Source organism: Melospiza georgiana, chromosome 6 (assembly GCF_028018845.1).
Source record: "Melospiza georgiana isolate bMelGeo1 chromosome 6, bMelGeo1.pri, whole genome shotgun sequence".
NCBI lineage: Eukaryota > Metazoa > Chordata > Aves > Passeriformes > Passerellidae > Melospiza > Melospiza georgiana.
In genome coordinates, this window is record NC_080435.1 from 39750920 (window position 1) to 39773297 (window position 22378).

The following is a 22378-nucleotide window of genomic DNA, read 5'->3' on the forward strand; positions in this document are numbered from 1 at the left end:
GAGTGACCGGGGAGGGGGGGGTCTGTGACATCTGTCTGTGATGAGGAGCAGCTCAGACGCCTCTTTCTGTGCCGTCCGCCGTGTCCGACGGCTGTTTGTGCATTTGCTTGCAGAACCTGCCTTCGGGGAAGTGAACCAGCTCGGGGGGGTGTTTGTCAACGGGAGACCCCTGCCCAATGCCATCAGGCTGCGGATTGTGGAACTGGCGCAACTGGGTATCAGGCCGTGCGACATCAGCCGGCAGCTCCGCGTTTCCCACGGCTGTGTCAGCAAAATCCTGGCTCGCTACAACGAGACCGGCTCCATCCTACCGGGGGCTATCGGCGGCAGCAAGCCTCGGGTCACCACCCCCACGGTGGTAAAACATATCCGGACCTACAAACAAAGGGATCCGGGCATCTTCGCCTGGGAGATCCGGGATCGCCTGCTGGCCGACGGCGTGTGTGACAAGTACAACGTGCCGTCGGTCAGCTCCATCAGCCGCATCCTCCGGAACAAAATCGGGAACCTGTCTCAGCAGAGTCACTACGAGTCTTACAAGCAGCACCAGCCGCCCCCACAGCCTGCTCTGTCCTACAACCACATCTACCCCTACCCCAGCCCCATCGCTGCTGCAGGAGCCAAGGTGTCCACCCCTCCCGGGGTGCCGGCGATCCCCAGCACCATGGCCATGCCCAGGACGTGGCCGTCCTCTCACTCGGTGACGGACATCCTGGGGATCCGGTCCATCACAGACCAAGGTGAGAAATGGGGGGAGCCGGGGCCACAAAGGCAGCCAAACAGGGCCGGAGGGGTTCGGTCCCTGGGTTCTTTCCTCTCCGAGGGTCGGAAGGTGGTTTCGCTGTTTAATTCGGGAAACCCCTGGCGATTCCCCGGCACGGGCAGGGCGCTGAGCTCCCTGCAGCGCGTCTCGGAACGTGAGCAGACCGAAGGGCCCCGGTGGGCTGCAGGCGAACCTGCAAACAGGGCACATCGGCCGTCACCTCCGCCTCTGTGACCCGGGAGGTGGGGATGCTGCCCGGAGGGACCGGCCCGGGGTGCGGCGGCACCAGCGCGCTCTCAGTACCGGTCCCGGTGCCGGTGCCGGTGCCGGTGCCGACCGAGGCTCGCTGCCGCACTCCGGTCACGGGCGCTGCCTTGGCGTTACTGAGGAGTCAATTTTCTGTAGTTTTCGCAATCAGCCCAAATTTGCTTCGGCAGGAAGTTCAAATGTCATCTAATTGCTTTCATTCTGATGGTGTATTTTCCTCCGAAGCGGTGGTCTAGGAAAACCAAAGGCCCAAGATTTGCCTCTTTTATCCCTTGCACATTCTTTCGGTTCCTCCGCCTGGAAACTGCGTCGCGTCTCCCAGCCGCTCGCTAGCAAGGGACATTTTTTCCATTTCGGTCTCTGCCAGTGAACTAACAGTGAAAGCGTTGCTCAAAGTGTCACTGAAAACAACAGTCCAGAATAACCTTTGCCTACAGCGATGTCTGTGTCCCAGTGTTCTCTCAGTATTAGTGGAGAGGTGGGAATTGTGATCTCTGTTTTCACTGCCTTTTTAACAGCAATAATCCAGTTCTACCAGCATTTCAAATTCAAAATGATCCTTTAGGCATTGCAGAATAATTTTTTTCTTATTTAATCAGAAAGGTGATATTTTTTTCAAGCAACACACAAGCATGTTTTTTAATATGTATACATGTAAAAAAATGCAAGTTTGTTCTTCTTTGCCCTTCATGATATAAACTTTACTCTAGTCCTCACTGGCACAAACAGATGTGCTTGTTTCTGAGTCGACTTTAACAAATACACGCCTGGCAATCTCTGAGGCAATCTAGAGGCAGTGTTGGTAATGAACATTAAAAAGAATGAGTGCATTACAAGCACATGAGAAATTTACGGTTGGGGTTTTTGTTGTTGTTGTTTTGTTGTGGGATTTTGTTTGTTTTGTTAGTTTTTATTTTTTTTTTTTTTAGTGAGTTCCTCCTTTATTAACACCACGTTGGCAGGCAGGCCTCTAAGGGTGCTGCCGGGTGTCCCGGTGTGTGTCCCGTCTCCCCCAGCCCCCGCAGCGGCACACATCTTTCTGCAGTGTGAAATCGCCCTCTCCCCTTCCCGGCAGAGGCTCGGGGCTGCGGAGCGGCCGATGCCGCAGATGGGGGCTGCTCGCCCTTGATTTATAGGGTAAACTGACCTTGCTGACACGGAAAGGAAGCCCCTATTCATGGGAAAGTGTGAGATCAGCAGAAAAGGGCGCTCGCCGAGGGAGCTCAGTTTCTTAAGACAACTTGAGATTTGTGCCTTTGCCCGGCACGGCGAGGGGCCGGGCGGGGTGGCGGGGCAGGAAAGCCCCCTCCCACGGCGGCTCCGGGCGCGGGGCTCGGACAGGGCTCCCCCTGCTCCTCCCCTGGCTCCCGGGTGCGGGGATTTGGCCGTTCGTGAATTTGTCCTCCAGCAAATCATCCCGGTATGCCCATGGCGGGACTGATAAGCATGTAAATAATAGGACTGTTACTTATTTTCCTCCCCGCTTTCTTATCTTCTTCCTTTTATTTCCCTATTAAAAAAAAAATAAAATTACTTCTATGTTTCATTTTCTTTTTCTTCCAAAAAGTGTTTGGAGCCCAGTTTATCTGCAGGCGTGTCAGGTCTGTTTGTCACACGGGGTGTCGTTTCTCCTCTGGCTCACAAACACACACACGGCGGTTGCCGTAAATGCCGCTTAGGAGCTCCTGGGGATAAATGCCGGCGGCAGCTCCGTCCCGCCAGTGCGGGGACTGGGGCCGGGCGAGCCAGCCAGCTCTGGGCTGGGCTGCTGATCTCCGTCACCGGTTTCACGGAGGGGGCTGACTGCCTTCTGCCCACGAATCAGCGTCTCAAGGAGCTCCCGGGAGCTTCAGCGAGATGTGGCGGGCGAGGGTCCGGCTCCCCCTTAGCGCTGCCCCAGAGTGGCTTCCATGGGGAGAGGGGGCCGTCTCCATCCCGATGCAAAGCCGTATCCACCTCCGAATCCCGGTCTCTGCCTCTAACTCCCTCTCTCCCGCTCCTTTGTTTTCCAGCAGTGAATGACACTTCGCCTTACCCCAGCCCCAAGGTGGAGGAATGGAGCAGCTTGGGCCGAAACAGCTTCCACCCGCCGAGCCAGCACGCCGTGAACGGGCTGGAGAAGAGCTCCCTCGAGCAGGAGGCCAAGTACAGCCAGGTAAAGAGAGAGGCGGGGGGCGGGCAGTGATGCACAGGGCTCCTGAGCTCGGCCTCGGGCCACCGTCCTCGGTTTGGAGCCGGTGCCGGACTTTCTTCGGTTTTGGTTTGCAAGGACGGGCGGGAAAACGCCTGGCTCCCTTCGCTCCTCTCTCCGCTTCCTCCCCCGGCCTGGCGGCCCATCCCGCCTGGCTGCCGGGAGACGCAGGGCTGCGGGGGGCTGCGGGGGCTGGCGGGGCCGCAGCGATCGCGGCCGGGCCCGGGGCTGCCCCCGGCCCGCTCGGGACCCGCCGCCGCCGACCCCCGGCCCGGCCCGGCCCGCCGCCGCCTCCGCCCCGCCGTACTCTGTCCGCAGCGCGCTCCGTAGTCAGGGGAATAATTTGAAAATGAGATGTAATTGCTTCCTACATTAAGCATTTTTAAACGCTTAAGTAGACGGCGAATTTCCTACGTTTTAATTACAACACAATATAACTGTAACTTAATAAATCTCTGTCTAAATCTTTGTGCTTGCTAATCATGTCCCGTGCCAGGAGAAAAGCTATAAAAGGCTCAACTGTTACTCGTTGGGAAAGCACAGGTTTTGAAAACATTTTTTCCGTGTGATGGAAACATTTCAAAATGCATCAGAGGTCTCTCAGACACGCTGACTTCCCGGCCACGCATTTGTTGTACTTAGAACCAAGCTGAAGAAAACCCACAATCGCTGTTTAGCATTTTCCCTGCTCAAAGACAGAGGTTTTGGATGTATGTTTTGAGTTCGGTGTCTGGTTTTAGATCCATGTAGAGGAGACTTTTGTAGCTCGTGTTTGGTGGTGAGAGCAGCTGAATCAGACTCACATTCAAGATGCGGAGCGCAAACTGTGGGAATGCTCACAAAGAGCGGGCAGAGTGGGAAATACTGTAGATCCCAATAGTGAACAGCTACTTCATTTCATATATTGCCTTTTAAACAATACACTACCCTCAATGTTGTCCTATTTGTTCTGTTTTTCTATTATGCCATTATTATTATGTTCATTTCATAACACAAATAATATGAGCTGTAGTGTAGCCATATGGTTAAGGATAGAATTAGACTTAGATTTAGTGTTACTACTCCTTCTACAATTTTCTTTAAAGACTAAAATAAGCATTAACAGTCTTCCTAAAAAATAGTAGATATAGCTTGTCACTACTCTGTAAGAGCAGCTGTACTGTGGCTTCATTGTTTTAGGTTCCAGGCTGGGCCTTCTGCATGCAGTCCTGCTGAAATATTCACAGGATCTTGTTCATAGGCTGTAAACCATGGCCTCTGATGGATCTCGTTTACTTCTACAGATGTGTTGAGAAACAGTGTTTTATAAACTGAGTTATTTTCAATGCTGGTTTGGAAACAATTTTTTGCCTTTTCTTTTTTTCTTTTTTCAATATTTATGATTTCATTTTCATAATATATAACTGTTCTATTGTCGATATCAGTTTTACTTTAAAGTTCTGTTCAACCTGAAAGATCACCTGATAAATGCTATTTAAGCATACGTGCTATTTAAAATTTGAGAAAATTGCTATTAATAAAATGGAATTCATTTATCCAAATAAGTTGTCCAGAGAGTTTCAAAGGGCAGAAAAGCCATATTCAGAACCCTGGTCTCTAAAGGAAGATATAGAGGAGGTTCTTCTCAGCTTGTTCCCTGTAATAATATAGGTAAATAGAATTTGGCTTTGGAAAGTTCTAACACGTAGACCAGTCTATTAATATAGTATTCAGAATTGTTATCCAGAGAATTAAATTGAATGTGCATCAATTGCTTTGTTTGTCACAAGTTCACTACCTTGCTAATTAAGAATATGGTAAAAAAATAATGCTAAATAAGGATGGGAAAATGTGATTATTTGCAGTATTTTTGCCACATTCCTTTTCCCAAAATATTTATTCCAGACAGTGTGAAGTGAAGCTTATGAACCAAATTCCTGCTGCAAATAGTGCTGACTTACTGTCTTTTCACTGAAGTGTACTGAGTCTGGAGTGACAGCCTGTGACAGTAAAGACTTACAAAATTCTCTGACATCATGGGATCCATGGTGTCTTGCAATGTGAATGGTTTTGGGTGTAAAGAGATGAGCAGGAGATATGAGAGAATGTTGGTTCATTTGTGAATCTAGCAGGGGGGGTATCTGGAGGGGTGGGGAAATGGGGAAGTCTCAGAGATACTTAATATGCCAGAAGGACTGTGGTGAAATAGGCTCTGTCGTTGTACTTTGGGGTAATTGCTATTTCCTTATCTCTTTTGGGCAAAGCTTGTTACAAAGACTCTTAAGGGTCTTAAGGAGGCAGACATCAGATTTCCCCCAGAGAAGAGAAGTGATCGTTCTGTGATGTTCCAGTTTTATGCCTGTATTATCAAAATCAGAGGTGCCTACAAAAGAAGGGAATCAAGTGTGGATGTTTAGCTTAGGCTTCCCAGTTTCACCACAGGACAGAGGAAATGTGCTCTGAAGCACATTATTATTGAATTTTGTGTGAGTGATGGCTAATTCTGTATTTTCCAACAAATTTCATCTATGTATTTAAGCATCACCAACATCCAAAGTTCACCTGTCCAAAGCTTGAAAATAGCTCCACAATTACTAGGCAAGTCCCTTAGCCTTAATCATGGAAGATAGTATTTTGCTTCTCAAGAAATCCCCCAGGAAATCCCTCTGTGTGAGAAAGACCAAAAAAATTGAGACCAAACAACAACTTCTTGTGTACTTTTACAGTAATTTGTTTGATCACTTCTTTTAAATGATATACATTTGTTTTAAGACATGGGATACTGCAGCCTTTTTGTAGGCAAAACTCTTATTGACAACCCAGGCTTTCAGGCAGCAGCCAAGGCTGACCTCTCCAATTGATTCCATTGGCTACATTTCAGCCCTTGTCCCACACATCAGTGGGAGTTCACTCACGAAAGAGGCAGGAAGACTTCGCATTTTTGCCTTGACAATATGCAGTCACACTAGTTTAACATGAAACTGAACCTCTGGATGTAGAGCATTTTTCATTTTATGTATTATGGATTTCCTGGGGCTTTTGTTTGCAATGCTGTTCATATTTGGGTTTTGGGAGTTGAAAGCTCAGCCTGGCAGACTGTGATTTTGTACAAAACATTCCACAGGAAACCAAAAGATACCATGTCAAGTTTCTATTCAGGTTTAATTACACGATGTCCCAGGTTGTCATTTATACATAAGCAGTTGCATAATTTCCCTGGTGTATCACACTCACAGGTTTGTCATATGGCTTTCAATCAGGGTGACTGTGAATCAGAGAAACTGAAAAGGAAAATAGATTTTTCCAAGAGTTTGACAGTGTTGTGTCATACACATTTCATACGGAGCTCAGTTATATTGCATTATTTACGCAGGGAGGCACATTCAGTGCGGTGTTCAGGTGCTTCTACAGATAATTATGCTATTGTTACAAAGGATGAACATTCTGAGTATTTTCTTATGCATTGCACAGCTTATACTGACTACTGCATTAAGAGAAAATAGCTGAAATGACTGCAATATGACCACATTTGTAACCTGCATTTGAAATCAAAATGCTTAATAAACACGTACTGTATTTAAAATGCAGACCTCCGACATCTGATGCTTGTGACTTGCTGGACTAACATCATGGATGTTCAAAGTGAAAAAGAGTTGTGATCTGTAATTACACATGTATGAAAATGAAGAAGACCTGACATATGTCTGTATGATTTGCTGAGAGGCAAATAGCTTGGAAATAATTTCTATTCAGAATGACTTTCTGTGTGCATTGCAGGAAGCAGATGTACATATTGCCAAAGGGAGCTGATACTCATTAATGGGAAAAAGCTTGTAACTGGGGGCTCTAAGGGCAAGCTCCCTCCTGGAAAAGGTGTGCTGTTTGGAGGCCTCATCCCAAACCTGCTGGAGCTGCAGAAAACACTCCTCCTAATTCAGAGGGGTTTGTCAACATAGTTTGACCGAAGTCTTCCTCTGACACGCTGGCCAAACCCCTAAGCAGCAGCTACCTCAGGTCTGTCTCAGCTGAACTTCCTCAGCTGTTAGAGGATTGAGATTTTGGCATTGCTGGGATATCACTCCCTGTCCCTCGGCTGCATTCTGACTGGGGCTGTGAGCTCTGCGTGCTGCAAGCGCATCAAGGGAAGGCTCCATATCAGGGCAAATGACTGCAAATGTAGGTGCAACTCTGGACAATGACTTGCACAGAAAATGTAGATAATGCAGACATTTAGTTCCTGATGTTTCATTTATAGATGAACACTGAAAAAAGTATATTTGGTGCCCATGCATCTGCAACTGCATCTGCAGCGCTTAGAAGCCACAACATAGGGTAACTTGGGGAGACCATCAAAATGAAGCCTTAGATATTTTATGGCTTTATTAAAATTATTAAATTTTTAAATTATGGCCAATTACATAGTCCTCCTACACACATGATTTACTGAAAAAAAAAATTAGTAAATTTACTTATTTGGCATCTTGGGATCCAGGCAGTTGGATTCCTGCTGTGGCTCTGTGCAAAATCCATCAATGACAAAGGTCTGGACATACTGCTCTTCAGTCATACCCAGGCAGCAGGGGGGTGAAGCTGTGAAGGAGAGGTGTTTATTTGCTTTCTTGCCATAGTAGCCAACAGCATTGTTAGCAGAGTCTGGTGCAGGGGTTCAGACCTTGGCTTGGAGACCGTCTGGTTCTGTGTCACTCTCACTAGGATCTCCAGACCAGGCCTGCTATCAAAGCATTGCCACTAAGACAGCTTGCTCAAGGTCTAGGCATCCTTGTCATTGCATGTTGTGGGTGAGGGGCATGAGCTGATCCCACTACATGCACCCGATTCCTCCCCAGGTGATCTGGATGGCACCCAATTCGAACCCCATTTGTGAGACCTGCCTCTTACTGGCCACCTGCTTCCACGGCCAAAACACAGTGCCCTGTCCACCAACCCACATGGCTTCAGGGCACTCCACCCGGATGAAACTAATAAAGAAAGTCAGAGAGGTGAGTGAATGGTATGATGACACTCAAACTGCACTCTAAGCACCTTCTGCTCAAAGGACCCCAACCCACCAGGAGATCTGCCATGACAAACATGATCAGGGACTGTAAAGTGGGAATGATGGGAGATACTTGTCACAGCAAGGAAGCAGAGTGCCAGGAGCAGGGGTATTAGATGTGATTTGACCTGTTCAGTCTTGGTTCTTGCAGTAGATTGGCAAGTATATAAAGACTGTATTGTGTGTTTGAATTTGTCTGTTGTGGCAATTTATCAGCTTTTAGGAATTGCCTACACAACTAGTCGTAACAACGGTGGGCATTTAACAATTGATGGGTTATGGGTTCACCCTTCTTAGTGTACCAGCTTCCCAGTAACTGCAGCAGCAGAGATTTGCTAGACATAGGAGACTGCTGTTTTGGCTGTCCTTGAAGAGAACAAGGTGAAGACTTTACTAGTTTGACCCCATATTTGCCTAGTTTCTAGACATCTAGAATGCCTTTGAAGGTCTGTGTCCATAAGTCTCCTCCTCCAGTTTCATTTAAATAACAGCATATTGAAATTACAATATATTGCTAAGTATATAATATTAAGAAGGCATTTTTCATAGAACCTTTCAGTAAGACATTATGGTGTTAACCAACGGCATAGAAAAGAACAAATGTTTATTTCTTCCAGTGTATTTGCTTGTTTAGAGTCCATGTGTGCCCTGCCCAATTCCAGATTTTGCCAAAATACCAAAGGGGAATTATTGTGCAAATCTGTTGTAAAACTATGGGAATCTGTTGTTAATTCCAACTCAAAGGAGTTTGCTTATATGACACGATTGTTTTTCCTGTGCTTTCCTATTGTCCTCATAATCCCAGTATATCTGTCTAAGGACAAACTTAAGTGCTTTGTGCTTTGTGCTTAAAGCAACCAGAAATTTTTTTTCACCCCACTTTGAAATAGTCTGGTTGTGAAGTTTGTTAAATAGTAGAACATACCCCACGATCCAGCATCTTCACTGGAAAGGCAGTGACTTTGATTTATATCATTCTTCTCACCCTGGCGTAGGAAAGGGAAGCAACCTTTCAACAACAGTGCAGACCCTGAACTATAATCCACACTGGAGATGTTCAGGTGGACATGTTATGTGTGCTTGGTGGCCGTGGTGGATCTCACTGCACCGTGAAAGCTGTCTAAGCCAACTGCACTTCTGAAGAAGCACTGGAAGCTCTTGCTCCCTGCTTTTCCCTCAGAATGTGCTGAGGTTTTACAGCAGCCTCTGCCTGCCTTTATCCACCATGCCTTTTTCTCCTCTCTCTCTTTTCCTCTGTTGTTTTTGTAGTAGATTACTCAGTGTTAGTGAATGAGTGGTGTTTTTTTCCTTTTTTCCTTCCCCTTGTCTCCCCCCCCCCCCCCCCCCCATTTTTTTTCTTTTCTTTTGTTTCTGATGTAGTTTGCTTTGGAAAAGACATAAAATGCCCCTGGCTCCTTCAGGAAAGGATTGGTGATGGTGTGTAAATTCAAGTTACTATTACTATTTCCAAAACTGGGATTTTATTTCCCTGAAGAGACTAAGATTTAAAACTGGATAAGAAAATATCATTTAGAGTGATCTTGATGCATGTCCCAACTATAGTTAAAATACTCAGTTGATATTATCTGGTTTCTGTGTTATTCACTGCAGCTGGGGATGGCTTTAGGTAAAGGAAACAACTTTAAGTTAATAAAAAAGCACATTAAACACGGGGAATGGGATCTGCTCATTATGAAAGGACTGAACTTTATTTTAGAAGGAAGTAGTGTGATTTTCTTATGCAGTACATTGTTGTGAATTGAATTTAACAATGGGAGAAATAGCTGCAAAGAAAATGGCATCTTTTAAAGAGATAATGTAAAGGATTGGGTAGCTAACTATGTTTGAAATATTAGAGCACTTCAGCTCTAAGAATAAGCCTGTTTTAATTGTTACTTCAACTAGAACACCAGCATTACTTTGCTCAACTTACAGTGAAAGAGAAATAGTGTAATTCTCCATTTTTGAAAGGTCTCTTTTTCAAATCACAGTCTTCTGGAAATCAACTCAGTTCAGCTGAGCAACAGAGCAGCTATGTAAGCCCTTTGCCCATGTGTTATTTTTAAAAGCTTCTCCATTTCAATGCACTATCACTGTTCATTCTTTCTTGAAAACAAAGGCAAATACTATATTTTATATTATTATGAAAAATTAATATCTTACATACAAAATATTGCCTCTTCTAAGTTTTTTTTGAACATCAAAATTATTTAATGTCCGTGTCCTAATTTTTCAGAGTCTCATTTTAAGCCTGATTGCAGTGAAATTAAGGAAAATTTTCAATAAAATAAGTTAATTCATCTAAGAATATGGATATTTAGTCTAATATGAAAATATTTTTGTAAGAATATTTTCCAGCACTCTAAAAAGCAAACCATGATTTGCAGGATTAACTCTTGCTGGCTTATTCAGATACACCTTAGCAATTTTGTCTCATTTTTTCTTAAAAATATTTCTAATAAAACCCATTATCATAAACTGGAGAACTTTACTCAGTGTTCACTTTTGCAACCCTTCTTTAGGGAATTGTGACTTACCTGTGTAGACACATTAATTTTAGTGGAACACTGATCAGAATTGATTTGTGGTAGCGTCATTTTTCCTGTTGATCCTGTAGCACTGAATTGCAACTTCAGAATTTAGCTCTAATTTAGTAATTACAATTTATACAAAAATATTACTTAAATTTATAGATTTTAAAAAACTAAAAAACCTCAATTTTTATTACTTAGATAATTTAGTAATGCCATTTTTCTAAATTATATTTCCATTTCACCCCTGCTGCTACTGCTGTTTTACTTGGAAAATTTGTTTGCTCTTCCCTCGGGATCCCATATGTTGACTTGATTTATAAATCATATTTAACCTCCAATTATAAAGAGAGATTTAGCATGTTTGCTTCCTTGATGTTTGCAGTTTGTGTTTGATTGCTCCTCATCTTGCTGTCATAATCGTTTTAACTAATTATGTGCATGTCCCTAAAAATGAGATATCCTCTGGATTTTTGTGCCGATTTGCTCTTCTAACTGAAGGGACTAGATATTTTGCTTCTTGCTATGCTTTTTCTTGCTGAGGAAAGAACAACTGCTGCAATAGCTCCTTCATGACTGTGTTTTCAGGCCCTTTGGGAAAGATCTGTCATTTCCAGACAACGTTTGAAGGTTTTCATTGTGAAAACCAGCAGCGAGAGGGTGCGTGTGTGTGTGTGCGGGGCTGCGGCTGCATCCCTGCAGAGGAAGCTGCTGCCGGCTCTGCTCCCAGTCCCTGCTCCCAGCTCCTGCTCCTGGTACCTCTGCTGTTGGTTCCAGCGGCTCTCGGGAAGGGCTGGGCTGCAGGATCAAGGCAACGTGCTGAGCTTGCTGATCCAAGGACAGGAAAGATTCACGCCATCCAAGCCAGTGTTAGAATTGCGAGATACAAATGGAAACAGCAACCTTATTCACCTGAGGTGTGTCCCTTAAGCCGTGACACAGACTGAACTTGTGATGACTGCAGCAGGGAATTTTGGGCTGAGTCACTGTCCAAGCTCATTCAGGCTGCTCAGTTAGGTAACTCCAACTTGAAGGCTATGCTGCTTCTCCAGAAACATTTTTTGAATAGTAATTTAGAATGCTTCTACAAAGCCTGCATTCATGCAATACATGAACTATTTAATTAAATACTGTAGCAATCATATTACAATGGCCAATTCATTTAAATAATTGTAAATAAAAGTAAATTATTATTATTATTATTATTACTATTATTATTAACATTCTTTTGGACACTGACTTTAGAGTTAGATTATAAAATTGAGGTGGCATCCACCTCTGGCATCAAATCTGCTCATGTTTGTATTCACATAAAACTGAAATGAGATCCTTTACATTATTGCTATTAATGATAGCTAATATAAATACCAGACTGTGATTTTGAATGTTACATTTCCTGGTCATTTTCTGAAATATTTAAAATCAACACGGGAGAAAACATGGGAGATTAACTAATTTTGATACTGAGAGAACATGTATCTAGCAAGCAAAAGTCAGAGAAGGAAAAGAATGAAACAAAATAATATAAATTCACTACAATATATAATTAGAATTTATACCATGAGGACTAAAAGTGACATTTAGCTTGCATGTTTCTCTGGTTCTTCTGTGATCAAGGCAGAAGAAACCAAAATCAGGTAGTTTTTCTGTCATGGGCTGACTGGGAAGTTTTTTCAGAAAGTTTGTACCCTTGTGTCTTCTTACCATGAAGGGGAGAGGAGGCTGAAGCTCTGCAACACATTATACAAGCATAACCTTCAAAACAGATATCCAGGTGTATTTGGTGGTTACCTCTGGTTGTGAAAGAATTGCTCTGACTTTTAGGAGTCCAAGCAACTAATGGAAATTACTTATTCCAAAGACCACATTAGCTTGGTTCTAGACTTGCTTTACATCCACCCACTCCCTCTGTGTTGCAAATCACAAACAGACTGAAAACAATGACAAAAAAAGTTGTCTCTAGTTAGTATTGTATCTAAAGTGACCAAAACTAAAGATTCCATCTGTTAAAACTACTCAACCAACTCCTTTACTTGTGAAAACGTGCAGTCTGCTGGTTTCAGCAGGACAATTTTTTGTGACCTAAAGCAAGGTTTTATGTCCACCCTGGTTTGGATTTCCCACCTCAATATTCCTTTTAATGTCACTGGCAGGTATCAGCAGCAACTTGGCAGAAGGATACCAGACCCAACTTGTTATCCTGACCCAATTACTCTTGTTTTGCTGGTAGCTTTGAAAGAACAGGTTTACATGAATTTGTGAGTTGGTGGGAGGTCATGTGTTCTAGGTTTCAAATGCAGCTCTAAAGTTTGGAAATACTTATTCCATCAGTTGTCTGAAAACATTGATAGAAGCAGCAATTGAGAGCAGAAGTTCCTCTCTGATATTTGTAGAAGCCAGAAAGTAGGCACTTTCAAATGGGAGCCCTTATCTCTGACACAGCAAAGGTTCTTGTTCAGCTACAACTAAATGTTTGTTTGTTTGCTTAAAAAATTAGATTTCCCTTGAAAAACGATGGTTCAAATTAAGAAAAAAAATATTTATAAAACTTAAAAGCCAGGTTCAAGAACCTCTGCACTTAAAACAAATTCTTAGGGTTTTAAAAATCCATAAACACCATGAGATTCTTGCACTCCTAATCACAAATGTTTAGATTTTGCTGTTCATTTCCTCTGATTGAAATACTGCAGGATGAATTATTTGTCCAGTATATACAGGGTCATGGAACTCAATCCCCTCCATTTATTTTAAGTGAATGTCATGTTTGTAAAAAGTGCCAGCTTGACAGACAAGATTCAACCCTTCTGATAACCTATGCTTTGTGTCTAAGGCTGTTTGGAAATAAAAATGCTTGTGTCAAGACTATTAGGTCAAGCCTTTCACAGATGAAAATCAGATGAAAATTTGGGTGTTGGGGTTTTTTTTTTGTTTGTTTGTTTGTGGGGTTTTTTTTGAGTAGCATACTTTAAAATCATATAGAGTGAGATTTTCTCTATCCCCTCATCTTTTAATTCAGGTCAGAGGAAGCCTCTGACTGCTCTGTGGGTATGGCTCAAACCTCCCCTGAGGCACAATTGCACTCTGTGCTGGGCCAGTTCCTACCCATCCCAGTGCTGCCTGCTTGGCTGAGGGCATCTGTGGCACCCACAGAATCATGGTTTGGAGTGGTAAAGCTTTGTAGCACTGCAACAAAAATAAGAATGATTCACCAATTCAGTGAGGCAGTGATGACAGACAGCATTGGTGGCCTCTGACAGGTTGCAGCTGGTGGTCCCTACACAACTGTCTCCACATCCTGCCCTCAGTAGTTGGGGCAAGATCTTTCTCACATTCAGAATAGAATGCTACAAAAAGAACAGTTTTCACAACTTTATTTTGAATAAGAGTGTGCGTGTGCTTGTGCGTGTGCGTGCGTGTGCTTGTGCGTGTGTGTGTGTGTGTGTGTTTGTGTGTGTGTCTGTGTGTGTGTGTAAAAGGGTTGTTCTGGCTGCTATAAATATGTATAGGTATTTGTTTAAATTAAGCTGTTACAAAAACTAGTGAATCTTTAGTCAATTTCCATCTGTTTTATCAACAACAACCCAAGTGGCAGCTACAGTATGATTCAATAGGAAACCTGGGCTTCTTCATGAATTATAGTTTGAAGACTTTGCGCCAGAAGGCCACAGAACATCAACAGATGGATCAAATATTTCTCAACAAGCCTGTTGATAAAGCATTTATCAATAATATCTGTATTAATGTGAGGCGTTCAGAAGCTCAGATTTGCCTCAGATCATACAAAGTCATCTGCTTATGGCTGCTGAGGAACCTCTGGAGGCCTTGTCTGTAGGAGATGCAGTAGGCCAGGACATGGGCTGGAACATTGGTGGACCAGCAAAGAGATGCCTTGTTGGCACATTGCCTGGCACAGATCTACCCTGTACCCACTAACACCTACTAGCACACCTTCTCAAGGGTGTTAGTGGGTACAGGGTAGATCTGTGCCAGGCAATGAGCCAACAAGCACAGCTAAGGGGTCACAGAAGATGAGAACTCATAATGAGGAATCCTACTTAAAATGGGCTTCCAGGCACAGCCTTGAGCCCACTGCTTGGTACCAGCCTCCTTGGGATGGGAAAGCCTGAGGAACAGGGTGGATTCACAGAGCCCAAAAAACCTCCTTTGAGGTCTAGAACCTGAAGGTTTGTGCTGTCTCAATGGCTATGAGACTTCAGGGACTTGTCCCATAAATTTTCTCTTTTCAGCACCCACCCCTCCAGGGTTTCTGTACTCCTCTGTGCAGAATGTATTTGGGTTGTGGCTCTTGATATCCCAGTGTTACAACCTGGCTTCAATGAATCTACAGTGCCTGTGCAAAGCTTTTTGTTGGTGCTTGTTACAAAAAACAGAGGTGCTCATTCTTGTTTCATGTTTGCACATTGGAAAAGCAGCTTTTTAGGGCCACACTTTTTATTTCCAGTGAATTCAATTACATTATTTTCCATGTGATTCAAAAATTTTACTGATTTGCAGTGCAATTATTTGCAGGTTTGTATTAATCAGCATTGCTGCAAGCACTGATATTTAAAGCTGAGGCTAAAGTAATTCTGAGTCACAGTAGGGGGCACATAATACGAGTCACTGGTCAGATCATGTATTTGGATTTTCAGAAGAATAAGGCAAGTTCAGCTTCAACAAAGTATTTAATTATTTTGAATGACAATTATGTTGCTGATGCAGCTGTAGGTTTTGTACTAATTAATATTCCTATTGGAGGCTTGTGGCCAGGATCCCATTGCTGTGTCTGCTGCTTTAGATTGCTGTACAGGTTTATTGACAGAGCCCAGCAGAATTACTGCTCTGTTTCCCAAATGACAATGAGAGGATAGTCTAGACAGTGGAACTGTGAGAAATTTAACAAGTGAAATGTTAACACCACGTGAAGTTTTAGCAGTAACAAAAGTCTGTTTAATTTTTTAGCTTTGCACTATTCAGGTTGTGCCCAGTTGTACCATGTGATGATGCTACAGGATTTGATGAATCAATACTCTTCTTTCATATCCAGATAGGAAACATTTTTGAGAAAAAATGCCACCCCAAATCCTAAAAAAACACTACACAAATTGAAACCGAAGCAAGATAAATGATCTTGGTTAGTACCTGTTGTGCTGAAGAAACATTTATGGGTGTGAAATAAACCACCAAACAGTTTTTAGTTGAATAAGGAGTCATTAATTGTGAAATCATAGCATAGCTGACTGAAGGACTCTCCCTTCTCTATTTAAATAGAAACCCTTCTCTCCAGCCTACAGAAGGACCTAGGAAAATAGCTTGCAGGAAAGGACCCAGCCCTGCAATTGTTTTGTGTACAGAAGCCCTATTGAAACCAGGAGGAGCTATGAGCAAAGAACATTTGCAAGTTTTTTATCCCAAGTATCTAGAAAACAGATTTTTAAAAGTCACCATCAATAATACTACTACTACTATAGTTCTGACTCATGCTCTGAACAAACAGTTACCAAAGAGTTTAAGATGTTCCACCTCCCCCAGCCACTGCTACCTCTTCACTCTGGGGAGTGTTGCTTTCAGATCTGCGCCCACACCTGCCCATGGCAGCTCAGGCTGAGCCCACCCTCCTTCGGGGCCAGGAGAGGAGAGGCTCAGGGATGGGTCTGTCTCTCCTGCCACTGGGACGGCTGTGGTCACTGCACACCCAGCTAAACTGCCCCAGCACTCCCCAGCTGGGCTTGCAACAGTGACCAACACTCTGTGAAATTTGGGAAAGGTAGGTAAATGTCGCAGTTAATCTACTCCAACCTGTGAAAATCATTGCCAAGTGCATCAAGGTGAGAGAGAAGGGGGAGACTCATTACAAACCCCTCCAGTAGCTCTCAAGTTAATGATTAGATGCAACCACGGGCCTCGAGGAGTCCATGAACAACAGCTTGTGGGAAGGTAGGCAGGTGTACAGGGGCCTTAGCAGATCCTGCCTTCCTCTTGGTGTGTGTTTCCTCATCATCTGCTGGTGGTCCCTGTCTGGGACACGTTGCTGGGAGAGGTGTGAAGCACTGATCACAGTGGGGTAACTGGTCTTAAAAGAAAAGCAGAAGGGGCCACTGAGCCCATGAAATTCAGGCAAATGGTTATGGATTTCTCTCTTAGTGTCCTTGCCGGTCTTAATTTTGGTACAAAGCCCCAGCAGCATCTGAGAGCAGCCTATTTTACACCAGATCCAATGTGTCTTACTCTCTCAGAAATCCTTTTCCTTTCCCTCTCCTTCCAGGCTCCCAATGGCCTCCCAGCCGTCAGCAGTTTCGTGTCCGCGCCGGCCATGCCTCCGTACGCCACGCCGGCCCAGGTGTCACCTTACATGACGTACAGCGCCACTCCATCCAGCTACATGGCGAGCCACGGCTGGCAGCACGCCGGGGGCACCCCGCTGTCTCCCCACAGCTGCGACATCTCCGCCTCGCTGGCCTTCAAGGGCATGCAGACTGCCAGGGAGGGCGGCCACTCCGTCACGGCCTCCGCTCTCTGATGCAGGAGCTGCTCCAGGAGCACCACGGGCTCGCCGGCTCCTCGGGCCCAGCTCACGGACTGCTCCCCTCATGCTGGCCACACCTGGCCTTTCTCCCCGTGACTTGTCTCCCCGAGGGCTTCTGGGATTAAAGAGCTGCAGACAACACCAGAAACTGAGAGAAGTGTGGCGTTGCGCTCTTAAAGACTTTGTGTCCCTCAAAGGGCTCGTGGAGCCTTGTTCCACTCTCTCCTGGTCAAACCACACATATTTATTCTTAATCACCACAAACTTTCTAAATGTGCAATTGTTACTAAGATTTGTGCAAAAATCAATAAAGAAAAATCACCACAGAAAATTCTGCTATGCCTTGAATCAGCAAAGGTGGCTGAATGGGAAGTGTTTGCCAAATGCCTAGAGAACAACCCTTTAATTGATGAGATTATACAATCCACTGTTATTATGAGGTCCTTTATTGTTGTTTTATTGGGTTTTGGTAATCAAATATAGAATGAAGGCAATAGGTGGCTTTCAGATTCTTCTGGCATATTGCCATAGTCAGGCAGTAGCAAGATCTCTGTGATTTTATTTTATCCATTTGTAAATAGAGGCTTTTGACAGCATTTGTTTTCACCTTCCAGTACATTTCTTACCTTTTTCTTTTTTCTTTTTCTTATTTTTTTTAAGTTAAGGAGATTTCTAGTTATTTTCTATGTCTTTGCATGGTGGGGTGATAGGTGATGAGGTTTAGGTAGGGGTTTTTGGTCATGTTTTTGTGCCTACAGTGGAGGCTTCATCATCTTATGAGATAGTTATCTCTTTGGCAGAAGAGTCAAAGGCAGAAATCCAGCTAAGTAACTCGCCAGTTATACCCAGCCTCCCAGATTCATGAAACACCACATTTATATGAAGTACACAAACAGAAATATGGGTGGAAAATACCTGAATAAAACAGAAAACTGTAGAGGAAAATGCTGTTAGTGTGCAACCTGTGCAGAGATGCTTAAAAAGCCCTATCAGTCAAAAACTCCACTGAGAAACAGAATTGTACCATCATTCTCAGCTCACTTGTGTCCAGATTATGTTGTAATTTTTAAAGAGGACCTTGTCTTTAATTTCTGCTTTAATGAATGTAAAGTATGGCTCTTGGTAAAGTTTACATTGTTGTTCTGAAGCATTTTTTCCCCTTATAGGTATACTGGTGGTGGTGCTACAAACAGACATATTATTTAATATTAGCAAATTTCCTTTCTACATTTCTGTATGCAGTGGCAAGTACTCCATGCCAGTTATTTTGCTTTCAACTTTAATCCCAAGAGAGCTAAAATTCTGATTTTTGAAAATTTACCTGTTTTCCTTGGGCAATAATAAAGTTCTGACTATTGTTATGCTTTTCCCATGCTGTAGGTATGTTCAGAATATGAATGTGGAAAAAAAAAGCCTGGTGTGACATTTCATCTCCATCATAGACTATTAATATATTGTGTATTTTTAAAAGTGTTCAGCAATAACTTAAATTACTGTAGACATAGTTAAAGCAAAGAAGAAAATACTATTCTTCATATATTGTTCTATCTGCATCCCATATTAAACAATAATTCAGTCAGAAAGTAAAATACATTTCCCTCTTAAAATATAGTTATCTTTTTGTGGATTTCCAGGTCTCGTCACCAAGACAACTGTGAGTAAATTTTCATAACAATCTAAGTAATCAGTATTTATGTCATGTACAGTATGTCCCCTGAAATATGGATGGACTTCTCTGGCTACTGCCACCTTTGCCTCTTGCACTAAAAAATTGCTAACAGAACTGCATTTCTGTAAAGAACACAGATATTATATTTTTGCCCCAAGGAAACAAAGATCTGATCTTGGATGTAATTAATTTTCTTCAGCCTCAAAGGTATCCAACAGCTGTTTAGCTTTAATGAGATGCTGAAACCCTCGTTATTCAGTAGAACACTTTTTCAAGAATGTTTCTTTGAAACCACTAAAGTTAAAGTGCACACAAGTGCATTTCCACTCTGCCACACTGTTAGTGACATGATGGATGTTGTTCTGCCTTTACGCTGTTATAGCTGAAATAAGATGAGCCTTAACAACACGAAAAAGAAATAAGAATTTAATTTAATACTAGATAAGCTCTTCACTAAAGACAAAATGGGGAAAAAAGATAAGGAAAAGATCATAAGCAGATAAGTGATTAAGTTGGCAAGAGGATTTTATCTTTTAACTTAATTGTTCTACTGGATTATAGAATTATCGAGTGTACCTATTGTTTTCCATAGAACTCAAACAAGGGGCACCAAAGGGAAAAGAAAACAAAAAACTAAGGAAGAGAAACTTTTCAAAGCACAGGTTTTTTGAGCTTCAAGACTTTGCAAGCCTGTAACAAAGTGTGCCTGTGTTAAAATTTTTCCAAATTTTCTTGAGTAACATGAGGTCATTTCTGGAATAAAAGTTGTCTTTCCTGACATTCCAATGAGGAATTAGTGTGTTTTGGGAGACAGAGAGATCAGTTATTTTCATTATCCTCAGCTAAACCAGGATAATTTATAAAACAAGGGCAGGACGTGATTTTAATTACTCCTCCCATGGGATACACCGTCATAAACCATTTTTGTTTTGTGTTTGTTTAGGTACAGCTCCCCATGCATCTGCCTGCTGTACATGATTCCTTACCCCTGGCTGGGAGGTCAGCGGGGCTGCATGCAGAAAGTGTTGCTCAGAGTGAGCAACAGTGCCTGGCCTTGGCTCTTGGTGAACTGCCTGTCATGGAGCTTTTTTGTGTGAAGTTTCCCTCTTTTTTTTCTTAAATTCAAACCTACTGTGAAGAATACTCCTTTGCCCAAGGACTATTTCACTGCTTATACTAACGGGTAAACTGAAAACTGCAATATGTTCACTTATCACACAACTCTAAGCCATTTTACATGAAATTAAAAAGCAAAAGGGAATTGTTTCCTAAAAAATAATAAATAAGGGTTAACTGCTGCTGTCAAGTACCTGGGTGTAAATCTGGAGTGAACCCACTGAGGTGAATGGGTACCTTTGGGAAATATTCTGTATATGTGGGTGCAGAATTAATTTTTTTAATCTGAAAAGTCTACACTTCAATTCCAGAGTGTTAAATGCTTCCAAAGAAATAAGTGAAGCCTAATAGTACTCCCTTCAACTCAACTGTGTTTGCATGGTCCCAGTTCAGAAGATCTTTAGTGTAAAACTGAATTCCAGCCCACATTACACAAGGAGTAATGGGGCATTGGGCTGGCACATTCATAGGTTTGTTTTCTCATACCATGCTGTTTTCTGTTTTTGAATGTTTCTCCTTTTATCCAAGATCAGGCTGAGCTATTAACTGAAAAAAATCATGTTGGAAAGGATGTAAAACCAAAGGCTATATATGTATATACAGTATGTTTAAAGCATTTTATTTTTATATTTTGAATGCTCTAAATTAATAAAAGACAAATTATAAAGCATTTTGCTTTAGTTTTTGAAATTATCTTAGCATTGTCTTCTCTTTGGCCAACTACTGATAATAAAATGCTGCAACAAGGAACACTTGCCTTAAAGCCATAAACTTTAACAGAGCTAGTTTTATTGATTTTTAGCTATGAAATAGCATAGGTATGAAAAACCACCATTGCCAAATTCAGACAAAAGAGAGGCTTATTGAGCATGTTAATACAGGCATCCTTGAAAGTGCTGAAAACACATTTTTATTTTTAGCTTTTTGTTGCTTTTCCAACACATTAAAAACACTCGTGAGATGAGACTTCACATGGGAACTGCCATTTTCAGGTGAAAATGCAGAAAGGTGCTTTTTTAGGACTGCCAAGGAAAAGGTTTGTCCCTCCTTCAGAGGAAGAACATTATTGCTAACAGAGTGAATGCAGTGTGGGGGAGATACTGAAACTTTGTAAGATATATGCTTGTTTGATATTGAACCAAGTTTGATAATGAAGATATTTTTATATTTTAAGAGAATGATGTGTGATTTTTAATTATTTAAGAATTTTTTAAAGAGAAAATGCAGAATGGCACAACTGCATGAACAGAAACTATGTCTTGAGTCAGCATAACAGAACTTACTGTACTTCACAGAGTTGGAATGGCTAGTAAGAACGCAAGTACATCCCTGGAATATTTATATTTACAGTGACTGGGAAAAGGAAAAATTTTAGCTTCAGATCAACATGTTTTTATCTACAGAAAGGTGCATTTTTTCGAGGTGTATGGCTAGCTACGTACAATTGCAGATAGGCTACCTTGTTTCACCATTCCATGGTGGAAATGGAAGGTTAAAGGGGCAGTCAGGGTGCACTGAGCATTTTTATCACAAGACAGATCTTGTGGGATAGTATATCAAAGTGGATAAAAAATTTGCAGTAAAGTTTCATATGCCTAAAATGACTTCTTTCTGTTAATTTATTTATTCATTTCTTCTATGAATCCCATGTTGGTTTGATTTTTTATGCAACTTGATGCATTCTAATTACTTTCAGTATCTTTGATCTGAATGAGATTTATATAATATATATGGCTAAGAACAAGTAGGATATTTTGCAGTATGCATGTTTTTAAGGTTGTGGCTACTTGTGCAGTTCTTTTCTACCCAAACTCCGAAGAACTTGAAAAGCTCTTATATGAATGCTGAAATCATACTGGGCTGAATTGAAACTGGACCCAAGACTGACTGAAGAGTTGCAGAGTATGGATCATTTTCTTAATGTGGAGTAAATGGAGCTGTCAGTTTACATTAGCTTAGTATCTGCCCCCCCAGGATTATTCCTTTTTTTTCCTTTAAAATACCCTGATAATTTTTATTTTGCCATTTCAGCTGAAACTTTTTAAAAAGTATGCAATTGCATAGGATGATTCTGTGTCCAGAAATTTCAGTTTGTCCTTTGAAAACTCAGTCTTAAGTCTGCTTTATATTTTCTCTTGGTCCAGTAAAACAATTACAAATGTCAAGTGCTATTTAATTATGCACTTACAGAAAAACATGTACTTAAATGTTTTCTTGGATCAGGACCTAGAGACCATATTTGTTTGGAATTGTATTAACATCAGTGCAATCTGAGGGTAT

General features: G+C 42.3%; 1 protein-coding gene across 1 annotated transcript; it reads left to right on the forward strand.

The window, feature by feature from the left end:
* Positions 1-40: 40 nt before the first annotated feature.
* PAX9 (paired box 9) lies at positions 41-17307 on the forward strand. Its single transcript, XM_058026711.1, has 4 exons — positions 41-740; positions 3043-3185; positions 8048-8200; positions 17053-17307. The coding sequence occupies exons 1-4, from the start codon at positions 41-43 to the stop codon at positions 17305-17307; spliced, it is 1251 nt and encodes a 416-aa protein (XP_057882694.1).
* The last annotated feature ends 5071 nt before the right edge of the window (positions 17308-22378 follow it).